This window comes from Artibeus jamaicensis, unplaced genomic scaffold (assembly GCF_021234435.1).
Source record: "Artibeus jamaicensis isolate MK-2021 breed Jamaican fruit bat unplaced genomic scaffold, CSHL_Jam_final contig_391, whole genome shotgun sequence".
NCBI classification, from domain to species: Eukaryota; Metazoa; Chordata; class Mammalia; order Chiroptera; family Phyllostomidae; genus Artibeus; species Artibeus jamaicensis.
The window spans coordinates 33,777,353-33,792,370 of NW_026521814.1; the positions used below are offsets into that span (position 1 = coordinate 33,777,353).

General features: G+C 41.6%; 1 protein-coding gene across 3 annotated transcripts in view; it reads left to right on the forward strand.

Annotated features, from left to right (window-relative positions):
* The first annotated feature begins 236 nt into the window (after window positions 1-236).
* Window positions 237-15,018, forward strand: part of FAM117B (family with sequence similarity 117 member B) — a 110,010-nt gene continuing 95,228 nt past the window's right edge. For all 3 annotated transcript variants that reach the window (XM_037153452.2, XM_037153453.2, XM_037153454.2), the window contains exon 1: window positions 237-1,015. In XM_037153452.2, the coding sequence (XP_037009347.2) occupies window positions 439-1,015 (577 nt within the window). In that variant the 5' untranslated portion in view covers window positions 237-438. The remainder of the gene's footprint in view (window positions 1,016-15,018) is intronic.

Consider the following 15,018-nt stretch of genomic DNA (forward strand, 5'->3'; position numbering starts at 1 on the left):
CTCTACACGTACACAAGGCCTGTTTCCTCCGCTCCCCCCCGCCCCCCCCTCGGGGGGCGGGTCTCCTCTTTAAAGAGCAGAAGGTGTCCGCTCAAACCCAAGCTCTCTAAGGCCCCGGGGATCCGGGGCGGAGCTGCTTGCAGCCAATGGGCGCGGTGGAGCGGTTTGAGCGTGGCTGACGCTACACCAATGGGCGTTCGCAGGGGGCGGGGGCAGCGGAGGAGACACTATTGTTGATGAGGAGAAGCGGCGGCGGCGGCGGCTGCACCATCTCGTTGCTGCCAGCCGCGGTCCAGGCGGCCCTCGCACCTCGGATTCCGGCTTCGTCACCCCGTCCCGGGGACCTTCCCTTTGGCCTCGAGAATCTTTCCCCTTTAACCCGACAACCCCTCCCCCCGCCCCCCGTCTCGTACACCCATTCACCGGGGAAGGTGGACCATGTCCCAGCGAGTGAGGCGCAATGGGTCCCCCACACAGGCCGGCTCCCTCGGTGGTGGTGCGGTCGCCACGGCCGGGGGAGCCGGGAGCCGCCTGCAGCCCATGAGGGCGACGGTTCCGTTCCAGCTGAAGCAGCAGCAACAACATGGCAGCCCCACGCGGAGCGGCGGCGGCAACAACAACGGCGGCTGCTGTGGTGGCGCCTCAGGCCCCTCTGGAGGCGGGGGCCCGCGCACGGCCTCGCGCAGCACAAGCCCCACTCGCGGCAGCGGGTGTTCGGCCGCGCGCACCAGCCCCACGGTCGCCACGCAGACGGGCGCGTCAGCGACTTCCACGCGAGGCACCAGCCCCACGCGCGGCGCGGCGCCCGGGGCTCGCGGGAGCCCCCCTAGGCCGCAGCCCCCGCCACCCCTGCTGGGCACTGTGTCGTCGCCTTCCTCGTCGCCCACCCACCTGTGGACTAGCGAGGTGAGCGCAGCCCCACCCCCAGCTCGCGTCCGGCACCGGAGGAGATCCCCGGAGCAGGGCCGATGCTCCCCTGAGAAAAGAAGCCCGAGCGCCCCCGTTTGCAAAGCAGGTACGTTCTGGGGGCCGTGCAGCAAGGGGAAGGTGACGCCGGGAAGGGGTTCTGGGTGCGTATTGCTGCCGCACGGGGACTGGGGCGCTGCCGCGGAGCCGGGGTGATGGGGGGCGGGCCCCGAGTGGTGCGGCCCCGCCTTCCCTGGGCCGGTCCCGCGCCCGCCTCATTCATCCCTCTGCCGCTCCACACACGTCCTGGCCGGTGGAGGTTCAGCGGCTAAGCTTTGCTTGTCTAATTTGTGTTCGTAATAAACCTGGGATTCTGGCTGCCCGCTGAATCCCTTTGGTGGTGAGGTTCGGAGTGGTTTGTCACTTCGTTTCAGTGACATGGTTAATGTTAATATAGCACGTGTCTGCTGCTAAGAATTTTTCACAAAACAGTTCCAGATTTGGGGGCTGAATACGTCAGCATAGCAGATTTGGATCTCTGAAGAGACATGAGGCTGGGAGCCTTGTTAGCGTTTCCGAAGACTTTGTAAGTGGGTAGCAAGAAGTGAAGTAAATTAAGGTATCCTTTGGAAGTTTTATGGGCTTTGTCTGAGGGTCTGGGCATATTTCTAATTTTATATTTAGGATGTAAAACCATTTATTTGTTTTAAAAAACCCACAAAATCCAAAGTTTGTTATTACTTTAGGGATCTAAAAATTGTTTTTTCTATACCCTGAGATTTTTTTCTAGGGAGAGGTCCTCCATGGAGTTTGTTGGGTTCCACTGGAGTCATTCATAAAGAGTTACTCAGTAGAGAAATTCAAATTATGGAAATAGAAAGGGATACATTTTATCATCTGATTGCCTTCCTGTTAGAGTGTAGTGAAGAAATGTATGGGTGGTTTTTAGCATATGTGTTTAGCATATATGTTTTTTCCTTATCTAGGGAGTTTGTGTTAAAATCTTTCAGGCAGAATGGCTGGCAATTTCAGGAAACTTAGTACAGTACTTCCAAACTAAATAAAACAGTTGAAGTGATTTCAAACGTTGGTTCAGAAATGCAGGGAGTAAGATGAATCTTTCTTACTATTTATTTTATTGGAGATTTAGACAATGGATACTTTTTTGGGGGACAGAATTGCCCTGAAAAATGATCAGTGATGTTTTCTAATTAGAGTGAGAGTGCTGTCTTAAACTTTTGGAAAATGCAAAATGGTTTTTTAAAACTGATTTGTTTAAAGTACTAGGACTTTATCCCCTTCAAATAGCTATCACCTTACTGAGCTCCTACTATACAGTGGGCGATTTACCTACAAGTTCTCATTTTACTTTTTATAGTAGATTTTAGAGAGGTTAAGTAACAAGTGTTAGAGTTGATATTTGAACTCTGATGGGTGGTACTCTAAAACCATATCTTTTACATTATATTGAGGAAGCTTTATGATGCATAAAATTGCATCATGTGCTTAGTTTTTGAAGTACCTCTTAGAACTATCTGGTGAACATAATTGATTGCTTCAGTTTACTTTCAACCTTCTGGAGCTGCATAGTGTGGTAGGTAAAAGGGAAGGAGAGCTGCTTAAGTGGGCAGTAGAAATGGAGGTAGGAGACTGAATTCTGGTAATAGACTCTGCAACCCTCTTAACTATTTGACCTTTAAAGCAGAGCAGTAGTCTGAGGAGAGCTGAGTTAAATTAAATATTGGCAATGTGTGGAGAAAGTTGCTCTTCTGATCTCTAGAAGGGCTCAATTTCCTGTATATCAGGCTCCTGATGTGCCTATTCTTCATGTTTCCTAAAGCTCGCTTCCCTCAGATTCCCTAGAGCATTCATACTGTAAAATTAACCTTTCTCATTACACCCCCTCAAAAAAGAAACAAACAAACAAAAAAACAACCAGGAAAATAAAATCTCTATTTCCCCTAATGCAGCATTCTCAGGTGTGAAGATAGATACCGCCTGATACTAAGTTACAACTGAAATGTATGTCTGATAACCTTCTTTCCAGGAATATATTTTTGTTTCACTCTAGTAAACTTTCGTGCGGAGTGGGACAATTTTCAGATTTCAGGTCTTCGTAACACAAACTAGACCATTTGCTTTTTTCCCCCCTCAGACTAAAACTGGAAAGAGAAGAGGGAAAAGGAGAATATTTAAAATTTTTATTTATTGATTTGTTTTAGAGAGAAACATCTACTTGTTCCACTCATTTATACATTCATAGGTTGCCTCTTGCATGTGCCCTTGAATGGAGATCAAAATCATAACTATGGTGCATCAGGATGTCACTGTAACCAACTGAGCTACCTGGCCAGGGCAAAAGGAGAGTCTTTTAGATTTAAGGGAGATTACCCCCAGTTTATAGCCTCAGTGAAAGGTAGAAATCTTTACTGGTAGAGGGGGAGTGTCTCCCTTTTATAGTTTTGTTAACCTCATGTGACTCAAATTCCAGAGGCCATCTAGACCAGGCTGCCACTTTCTGGATGTCTGTCAGATGAACTGGATGCCATAGCCTTTGTTAGGGATTCAGGATCTGAAAGTCCCTAAACTGAAGGTCTGAGGAACTAGAAGGTTATTCCTATTCTGCCTGATTCCTACCTGGTTGCTTTATTCCTCCAGGGTTAGAGCTAATCATTGGCTCATCCAGAACTCCCTTTTTTATTGAGTATAAGGCAGCAATTTTCAAGCAGTGTGCAGTAAGAACTTGTAAATCATTGAGCACCTGTTTAATTAGGGACACTGACCTCTTTTACTTAGATTTTCAAATAAAAAATTGACAACAGCCAACACAACAAGCGCTGTTGGTGTGAGTGAATCAAAATTATACGTATTTTTTGTCACATTTGTAAAGTTTATTTTTGGTGTGCTGTAGAATTTTAATAATTAGTTTATGTGTACCATAAAATGAAAAGGGTTGAAAATTGCTGCTAGAAGGTAGTCCAAGCACCCACCCCTGACATATATATTTTTAATTACATGCAGTATTATTCTGTATTAGTTTCTGATATACAGCAAAGTAGTTTGAAAATCATGTCCTATTGCTACAAGTACCCACCTTGTACTTGGTGGGTACTTGTAGCATAGGGAATCATTCCCAGCATAGGGAATACAGTCAATAACATTGTGTACATGTACCCACCTTGTACTTTGTCTGAGGGTTCATTATCCTCATTATCTAATTGTTCAGGTATTAAAGGTTAATTTGTTATTAGTAGTATTTATATTCTTAAGAATGCATAGAATTTATAAATATTTAGGATGCATAGAGTATGGATTTGAAATAGGAGAGACTGTAGAAGAGTAATTTACACAGGCATTGAACACCTGAATTTAGATGCAGTGGCAGTGGGAATGACAAGCATAAAGGGATTGAGGAGACTTTTATATGGTAACCTGCTGGATACTGATATTGAGAAAGGGAGAGTTGAGGATAATAGTTTGGATAGTGGTGCGTAAGCAACATAGTAGGGGGTCCAAGTTTAGGATGAGAAAATGACCTCAGTTCTAGACAAATTTAGTTTGTGCTGTCAGGATCCAAGTAATTTTTTAGATTATGGCAAGTGCAGTTTTAGAACTTGGGTGCAGTTTGAACTGGGCACAAAAAAGTGGGACATTTATTTTAGTAAATATTCATTTAACATGTACTGAATGCTAGGTATTTGCATGTGGGCAGTACTTGAAATGACTAATTACTAGAATGGTTAAGATAATGGGGGCTGAGGATAGAACTCTGGCAGAAAATAAGCACTTGAAGGGTAGAAAGAAAAGCTAGTGAAGAAGCCTGAGGATGTGGTAGGAGGCTAAATGGTTGAAAAGTGTTCCAAAAGCCAAAAGAGATCGGATTTCAAGGAGGAGAGGGTAAAGATCTTCAAATTCTGTGGAGAGAACAAGTAGGTTGAGCCTGGAGAATAGCCTTGTGAATTTGGCATTTTGACCAGTTGATGATTTCTGAGACAGAATAGTTTGAGTAGCTTGTTGGTTGCACAAATCAGATTGAAATGATGAGTGAGGAAGCAGGGGTAGTGATTCTAAATTACTCTTACTTAACTGAAAGGAAGAAAAATGACAAAATAGGAGGAATTGCTAAGCTAAGGCTTTTTAAAAAATTTATAGGATGGGGAAAACTTAAGCATGTGTTACAGGTTTTGGGATTTACAGAATGAAAGATGGCAAGTTCAAGAGAGGATAGAAATAGGAGATGGAACAAGTTCATCAAAAATGTGAGAGGCAGTGGGATCCAGTGCATGGTAGAGTCTGGAAATCTCAAACTACTAAATTCACTTCTTTTTCTGAGGATGGGAAGGAGGTAAAGGTGGGTTAAGATGATAAAGGGTGGCTTAACTCAGCAATAGAGGGAAGGAAGTTGAAAAAGTCAACCGCTTCTATCTCCAAACTGTTTGAAGAAAAAGGAGCATATTTGTCTTATTTTTATTTTTTTAAAGATTTTATTTTATTTATATTTAGACAGGGGGGAAAGGAAGGAGGGAGAGAAACATCAATGTGTGGTTGCCTCTTGTGTGCCCCCAACTGGGGACCTGGCCTGCACCCCAGGTATGTGCCTAGACTGGGAATGGAACCAGCGACCCTTTGGTTCACAGGCTGGCACTCAGTCCTCTGAGCCACAGAGCTTATTTTTTAATTTAAATTTTATTTTTTATCCAAGTATGTGTACATAATTTAAGATGTCAGATAGCACTAAACTTATAATCAAGTCAAATGTACCCCCAATGGCACTGATTAGTACCAATAGGAATCCCCATTTGGGGTGTGGTGAAGAAGGGAACGACTCTGCAAAACAGTTCAGTTCTGATGCTGTGATACTGCACAGCTGTTAGGCGTACCCTGGGGCTAGGCCCCCTCCCTGTCTTTCTGGCCTGGCAGCTCTGCTCCTTGCTGGTCTTTGCATTGTACTGGTCTGCTCACTCTGCTAGAGCTGGAGGAAGTCTTAAGTGTCTCAGTTCAGCCAGGGAAATGCAATCTTCAGTCTTAGTGGAAAAGGAAAGTATGGTCTGGGAGCTACTAGGCATCTGGTTTGTGGAGACAGAAGTCCCTACCCTTAGTGCCTGATTGGCTTTTTCTTATGCAAATCAGGCTCCAAATTCTTGCAGTTTGATTAGTCCAAGAGACACTGTACTAATTGGTCAGAATAGAGTCACTCTGATTGGTCAGTGAAGAAGCTGATTAGGATATGCTGGGCATTCTAGTTAGATGGGGAAAGCCTTAGTCTCTGGTTGAAATAGGATTCCAGGAACTTCTCTAAAAGGGCTGCCTCAGATGGTAGAAACAGTGCAGGCAGGTTGTTAAGTGCAGAGGTCAGTGCAAGCTTCTCATTGAAGTGCAGTTTACTTGAGAGACCACTGTGTAGAAATAGCTGCTAGGCTCTATTTTATTTTATTATTATTTTTTAATTTGAGCCTAATTAAATCACCAGAGCCCTTCTTCTGTGGGTATCTTCTTTCTCAGGGACCACACCTGCCACATCTCTCTCCATTCCTAATTTTTGGCCTCTAGAGATAACCAGTTTCATCTCTCAGGGGTTTCCTCTGGTATTGACCTACGTGCCGTATATCTAAATAACATGCTGACACTGCTCCTTCAGGATTTAAAATTTTTTTTTGTATTTTATAGTGATTTCTTGCTGTGGAAAATGTAGACTTAGCTCCCTTATCTCAGTTCTCCACAATCCTCCCATTATAGTTAGAGCACTCTTTGTTAAATCTTTATTAATGTATAAACTATTATGACTGGGTAAAGTCTGTTTAAAGCAGAACCTTGTGGTGTGCTAAATTACATTTCCTTTCTTTGTAACTTTTTGTGCTCCTTGAAGTTAAAACTGCCTTGTTTTTTGTTTGCTTTATTTCCTACGTGCCTATCACAAATCCATCCCCAAACTTTTGGTAACAGAAATTTTCTTTTAAATATTTTTAAAGCACATCAGGTTTCTTTTTAGTTTTATTTATTTTTCTTGGAGATATCCTTTTAGGAGTCTTCTATCCTCGTATTCCAAACTGACTCATTAGTCTCTAGGTCTGTTGCATAGCTATCATTTTGAAACTTGACTAGAAATTCCTTCACTTCTCTCCTGTTTTGGATGCCCTTATCTCTGGATCTTGTTTTGCTGGAATATAACCACCAATAATTTTTTGAGAGATAGTACCCTCATGGGGGGAGATATATATATATATGTGTGTGTGTGTGTATATATGTATGTTATACACATAATGTGCATATATAATATATACATGGGAGATATACGAGTATGTGAGTGTGTGTATATATTTATTTATTTAAAGACCTAGAATGTTTGCAGATACGTCTTTGTACTTGATGGTTAAACTAGATACAGAATTTTAGGTTAAAACTAATTGTTTTATTGCAGATGGGAAGGGCTTAATCTTTTAGCTTCTAGAATTGCTGTTGAAATTTCAGTCTGATACCAGATTGATCTTATTCTTTATATATAACAGTATGTGTGTGTTGTTTTCTTTATGGAAGTTTTACTAACATTCTGAAATGATGATAACCTTGGTATAGGGCTGTTTTTTCCCTTCTTTCTCTCTTTTTTGTTCATGTTTGGTTTTTTTTCTCCCCATTTACTGAGCTACTTATTCTGGATTTTTTTCCTGTGTTTCATTTTTTAAAAATTGTTGTTTAAATATAATTTTAATAGATAATTTAAATATAATTTTTAATTGTTGTCTGCTTTCCCCCTACCACTCTCCTCCACTCCAGCCATCCCCACATCCCTCCCCTGTCTCCACCCTCCTTGATTTTGTCCATGTGTCCTTAATAGTTGTTCCTGAAAACCCTTCACCCTTTTCCCTGAATTGTCCCTTCCCACCTCCCCTCTGGTTGCTGTCAGTTTGTTCTTTATTTCAACGTCTCTGGTTATATTTGGCTTGTTTGTTTGTTTTGTTGGTTAGATTCAAGTTAAAGGTGAGATCATATGGTATTTGTCCCTCACTGCCTGGCTTATTTCACTTAGCATAATGCTCTCCAGTTCCATCCATGCTGTCACAAGGGGTAGGAGCTCCTTCTTTCTTTCTGTTGTGTAGTAGTATTCCACTGTGTAAATGTACCATGTTTTTTTTATCCATTCATTTACTTGATGGGCACTTAGGTTGCTTCCAGCACTTGGCTATTATAAATTGTGCTGCTGTGAACAATGGGTGCATAGGTTCTTTTGATTGGTGTTTCAGGGTTCTTAGGATATAATCCCAGCAGTGGCATTGCCGGGCCAAAAGGCAGTTTCATGTTTAGTTTTTTGAGGAAATTCCATACTGTTTTCCATAGTGGTTGCACCAGTCTGCATTCCCACCAACAGTGTACTAGGGTTCCCATTCTCTACAACCTCTCGAATACTTGTTGTTTGGTGCTTTATTTATGATGGCCATTCTGACCCGTTTGAAGTTGTATCTCATTGTGGTTTTAATTTGCATCTCTCTGATGTCTTAGTGATGCTGAGAATCTTTTCATATGTCTCTGGACCCTTTGTATGTCCTCCTTGGAGAAGTGTCTGTTCAAGTCCTTTGTCCATTTTTTAATTTGGTTGATTATCTTCCTAGAGTGGACTCTTGTGAGTTCTTTATGTATTTTGAAGATCAAACTCTTATCTGAGGTTTCATTGGCAAGTATGTTTTCTCATATAGTTGGTACTCTTTTCATTTTGCTAATGTTTTCTTTAGCTGTGCAGAAGCTTTTTATTTTGATGAGATCCCATTTGTTTATTCTTTCCTTTATGTCCCTTGCTCTAGAGGACATATCACTGAAAATATTGCTCCGTGGAGTATCTGAGATTTTCTTGACTATATTCTCCTTTAGGATTTTAATGGCATCATGACTTATATTTAAGTCTTTTATCTACCTTGATTTATTTCTGTGTGTGATATAAGTTGGTAATCAAGTTTCATTTTTTTGCATGTAGCTGTCCAGATCTCCCAACACCTTGAAGAGACTGTTTTTACTCCGTTTTATACTGCTGCCCTTTTTGTTAAATATTAATTGACCGTAGAGAGTTGGCTTTATTTTGGGGCTGTCTGTTCTGTTCCATTGGTTCATGTGTCTGTTCTTATGCTAGTACCAGGCTGTTTTGATTACAGTGACCTTGTAATATATTTTGATATCCAATATCGTGATTCCTCCTACTTTGCTCTTCTTTCTCAAAATTGTTGCATCTATTAGGGGTCATTTATAGTTCCATGTAAATTTTTGAAGTGTTCTTCTTATCTATGAATTATGCCATTGAAACTTTAATAGTTATTGCAGTGACTCTGTAGATTGCTTAGGGTAATATGGCCATTTTGATGATGTTAATTCTTCCAATCCATGAACATAGTATATGGTTGTGTTTGTGCCTTCCTTAATTTCTTTCTTCAGTGTTGTGTAGTTTTCTGAGCACTGGTCTTTTACCTCCTTGGTTAGGTTTATTCCAAAGTATTTTATTTTTCTTGTTGCTATATCAAATGGGATTTTTTTTCCTGATTTCTGTTTCTGATATTTCATTGTTTACATACAAAAATGCCTTTGATTTCTGATTATTGATTTTGTATCCTGCTGTTTTGCCAAATTCATTTATTAGGTCAAGCAGTTTTTTGGTGGAGTCTATAGTGTTTTCTATATACACTATCATGTCATCTGCAAACAATGACAGTTTTATTTCCTTCTTTCCAATTTGGTTGCCTTTTATTTCTTTCTCTTGTCTGATTGCTGTGGTTAGGACTTCCAATACTATGTTGAATAGAAGTGGGGAAAGGGGACAACCTTGTCTTGTTCCTGATCTTAGTGAGAAGGCTTTTAGTTTTTACCCATTGAATATGATGTTGTCTGTAAGTCTCTCGTATATGACCTTTATTAGGAATGCTCTTTCCATTCCCACTTTGCTGAGTGTTTTATTATATGCTTTTATCATAGCATGTACCTTATCAAATGCTTTTTCCACATCTGTTGATATGAACATGTGATTTTTTTTTCTTTGCTTTTGTTTATGTGATGTATTATATTTACTGATTTCCAAATATTGTACCATCCTTGCATGGAGACTAGCATGCTATTCAGTCTCCATGAATTTGAATGTTTTTGAGTTTTTTCCTTGAGGGTGGTTTCTAGGGTCAGTCCCCTGTGGTGGGAGAAAATGCTTGACATGATTTTTAAAAAATGCATTTAAAAAAATGGCAACTGTGATTATGCTATTATAGTTGTCCCATTTCCCCCCTTCATTCCCCTCCACCCTGCACTCCCCCTCCCATCCACATTCCCCCTCCTTTAGTTCATGTCCATGTGTCATAAGTTCTTTAGCTTCTACATTTCCCATACTCTTGCCCTCTTCCTGTCTATTTTCTCCCCACCATTTATGCTACTTATTTTCTGTACCTTCTCCCCCCTTCTCCTTCTCCCACTCCCCTGTTGCTAACCTTCCATGTGATCTCCATTTCCGTGGTTTCATTCCTGTTTTAGCTGTCCACTTAGTTTGCTTTTGTTTTTGGCGTAGTTGTTAATACCTATGAGTTTGCTGTCTTTTTACTGTTCATATTGTTCATATTTTTTGTCTTCTTAGATAAGTCTCTTTAACATTTCATGTAATAAGGGCTTGGTGATGATGAACTCCTTGAACTTGACCTTATCTGAGAAGCACTTTATCTGCCCTTCCATTCTAAATGAGAGCTTTGCTGAATAGAGTAAAGCTTGAATGTAGGTCCTTGCCTTTCATAACTTGGAATACTTCCTTCCAGCCCCTCTTGCCTGAAAGGTCTCTTTTAGAAATCAGCTGACAGTCTGATGGGAACTCCTTTGTAGGTAACTGTCCCCTTATCTCTTGCTGCTTCTAGGATTCTCTTAATTTTAATCTTGGGTAATGTAATTATGATGTGCCTTGGTGTGTTCCTTCTTGGGTCCAACTTCTTTGGGACTCTCTGAGCTTCTTGGACTTCCTGGAAGTCTATGTTCTTTGCCAGATTGGGGAAGTTCTCCTTTATTATTTGTTCAAATAAGTTTTCCACTTGTTGCTGTTCCTCTTCCCCTTCTGGTACCCCTATAATTTGGATGTTGGAATGTTTGAAGATGTCCTGGAGGTTCCTAAGCCTCTCCTCATATTTTTGAATTCTTGTTTCTTCCTTTTTTGTTTGGTTGTCTTTTTCTTCATTCTGGTCCACTCCATTGATTTGAGTCCCAGTTTTCTTTCCATTACTATTGGTTTTGTTTGCATTTTTTTTAATTTCCCTTAGTGTAACCTTAATTTTTTCATCTAATTTGTGACCAAAGTCAACCATTTCTGTGAGCATCCTTATCACCAGTGTTTTGAACTATGCATCTGATAGGTTGACTGTCTCTTGGTTGCTTAAAATTATTGGCTCCAGGCCTTTGATTTGTTCTTTCATTTGAGCTATAATTTTTTAGTCTCGTTGTGCTTGTTACATATGAGGGGTGCAGTCTCAGGTGTTCACCAGGGCGGGGCAACCCAGCCATTGGGTTGTGATGTTATATGTGCAGGTGGGGTCAGAGAAGGAACATTGGCGCCTGATCTGCTCTCCCTGGGATTTCAGTCCCCCTTGCTGCTTTCCACAAGCAAATTGGGCCCTTCTGGTACTGGTTCTTGGGTAGGTGGGCTTGTGCATGTTCTAGGACCCTGTGGGTCTCTCCAACGAACTCTCCTTTGAGACTGGGAGTCTCTCCTGGCACCTAACCCCCGCAATTTTTTTCAATCGGTGCTTTTAGGCTTTATTTCCCATCTCTGGGGCCCTGGGTTGTGCGGTCTGTCTTGCTGTCTGTTTTTGCCTGGTTTATCTGCACACAAATGTGTGACTGCGGTCAGCTAACTGCCTTTTGCACCTCACTAGGTCGCCTTGTTTCCTCCCCCTGCCTGGGTTTGCCAACCACTGGTTTTTTTTGCCACGACCCCTCTCCACTGGCCACTGACTCTGCCCCTCTTAGCAGTCTGGGTGAATGGTTCGTTGTCAGACTTCTGCACAGTTCAGTTTTCTGTCCGTTCTAGTTGTGTTTCTGTTTCTAAATCTTTGTTGTCCTTAAATTTGGTTGTGCGAGGAGGCATGGTGTTTCTTCCTATGTCTCCATTTTGGCTGGAAGTCTTGATATGATTTCAATTTTCTCGAATTGAAGCTTGTTTTGTGTCCTGTCATGTGGTCTATCTTTGAAAATGTTCCATGTGCACTTGAAAAGAATGTGTATTTTGCTTCTTTGGGAGGGAAGTTCTGTATATATCAGTTAAGTCTATTTGAACTAGAACATTGTTCAGTGCTGCAATATCTTTGTTGATATTTTGTTTGGAATATCTGTTCATTTTTGACAGTGGGGTGTTAAAAAACCCTATTATAATAATGTTGTCTGTGTCTTTCTTGAGGTCTTCCAAGATTTCCTTTATATAGTTTGGTGCTCCTATGTTGGGTGCATATATGTTTATAATGTTTATGTCTTGTTGATGGATTCTTCCCTTGAGTGTTATGAAGTGTCCTTCTGGGTATCTTTTTATGGGTCTTTCTTTTCGAAGTCTATTTTGTCTGACATGAGTATTGCTACCCTGGCTTTTCTTTCCTGTCCATTTGAGTGGAATATTTTTTCCACCCTTCACTTTCAGTCTGTGTAGGTCTTTTGGTCTGAGGTGGGTCTCTTGTAGGCAGCATATGTGTGGGTAATGTTTTCTTACCCATACTTCTACTCTGTGTCTTTTGATTGGAGCATTTACTCCATTAGCATTTAAGGTTATTACTGATAGGTGTTTGTTCATTTCCCCCCTTTTGTACCTGTGTTCCTCTCTCTTTCACTCTTTCCTGTCTCTTTAGTAAACCTTGTAGTGGTGGTTTGGTGGAGGCGTATTCTTTCAGCCCTCTTTTGTCTGGGAAAATCCTTATTTTGCCTTCTATTTTAATTGAGAGCCTTGCTGTGTAGAGTAATCTTGGTTGCAGGCCTTTGTTTTTCATTACTTGGAATATCTCTTGCCATTCTCTCCTGGATTAGAGTGTTTATGTTGAGAAATCAGCTGTTAGCCTTATTGGAGCTCCACTGTATGTTATTTCTTGTTTCTTTCTTGCTTCTTTTAAGATTCTCTGTTTGTCTTTAACATTGACATTTTAATTATGATATGTCTTTGAGTTGGCCTCTTTGGGTTCATGTTGATTGGGACACTCTATGCTTCCTGAACTTGCATTTTTTTTTTTCCTTCTCCAGGTTCGGAAAGTTTTCTGTCATTATTTTTTGAAACAGGATTTCTGTCCCTTGTTCCTTTTCTTCTCCTGGGATTCCTATGATTTGAATGTTGCATTTCATGTTATCTTGGAGTTCTCTTCAGCTGTTTTCATTTTTTGAGTCTTTTTTCGTGCAGTTGTTCTGCCTGCGTGTTTGCTTCCACCTTGTCTTCCAGCTCACTAATTTGGTCCTCTGCTTCATCCAGCCTGCTTGTAATTCCTTCGAATGTTTTTTATTTCTGAAATTTTGTTGTTCATTTCTTTCTGGTTTTCGTTTGTAGTTTTTATTTCCTGTTTCATACTGTTTTAGTTCTCACTCAGTTACTTGTAGTTGTCTATGAGGTCCTTGAGCATCCTTATAACCATTATTTTTAATTCTGTGTCTGGATGCCACAGGAAAAGGGGGGCTCGGCTTTACTTTTCTCCCTTCCTATGATTTTGCGAGGATAGGACCAAGTCTGAGTGGTAATATTCACATTTGCCCAGCCTCCAGCTCAGGTCCTCAGTGAGCTGTTGGGCCTCCAGTGTTGATGTGAATGCACCAGGCCTGCACCTTTAATCTACCAGTTGTGCGAGGTTTGTGCAGTGTGCCTCCTCTTTACTCTTTGCCAGTCCACCATGGCCAGAGCCCACCACCGGGCAAATGGTGCCACTCAGCCTCTGGAGGAGCATTGCAAATTATCTTCCATACTAAGCCAGAGTTAAGCGCAGGCACATGGCTCAAATGAGCCTCAGGGTAAGTGGTTCAAGCCAGCTTCTGCGTGTGAGTTCCTTACAAAGCGTCTGTGGGCTTTTCTTCTTCTTTTTTTAGTAAAAGCCTCATATTTAAGCCTGCAGTTCTCAACAAGCGCTCAGCTTTTCACACAGCCCAACTTTCTAACCAGGCTGGGTCGGGGTCCAACCAGCTAGTGGACCAGGTGTCTGGAGAATTCCCTTCTCCAGGTGTCTCCTGGCTCTCCAATTTCTCTGGTAATGTCCTAGCTGGTGACCACAGTCCCATAGGGTATATACTGCCTCTGGTGTTCTCTTCCACTTTTTCTCTATTTCCCCCAAGCGACTTAAAGCATCCAGCTCCCTCCTGGTGCCAGGCTGCCCTCCCTGCTCTGATAGGGAGGGAGCTGGTGATCTGACTCTCCTCCAAGTATCCTGTGGCAAGTGCTGGGCTGAGGCCATAGCAGCCTAGGTCCCTGCACAGATCCCAGGGGCCTTAGCATCCTAACAGAATCTCCTCACCGTCTATTTATCAATGTCCTCTACAATCTTTAGCCTCCATACTTCATATAAGCTTAGATTTTGTTGGCTGTTCATGCTCTTCTTCGGAAGATCAGCTAGGTGTTCCAGTTGGGCATTGGAGAACTGGGCTCTGCTCTCACCTACCTTGCTGCCATCTTCTTTCCTGCTGTTCTTCTGTTCTGGATTTTTTCAGTCTAGTGACGCTTTGTGTCTGGAAATTTTTCTTCTAGCATTTCTCCTTTCTGTTATCTTTTTTGGAACTCCTGCTCTATGGGACCTCTTTGGTTGAACCTGTACTTTTCTTATTTCTGTACAAGTTTTTATTTTTGTATCTTTTGTTTTTTTTTCGTAGCAGATATTTTTTTCTATCCTTTCCATTGATTTTTAACTTTTGATCATCCATATTGTAATTTTTCAAGAGAACTTGCCTTACTCTCTGATTGTTCCTTGTCATTGTCTTCAACATTATTCCTTGTCTTGCCAGTGTCTTCTTAAACTATTTGTTAAAAGGTATAAAACCCTTAAAGTTTTCTTTGGCCCTCTGCATTGTTTTCATAGCTCTTTTTGCCTTGAGATTCGTCTTTCTTGTTGAAAACTTGGCTAGTTTTGTATTAATATTTAAACAAGACAAAAATACTTTTTAGGT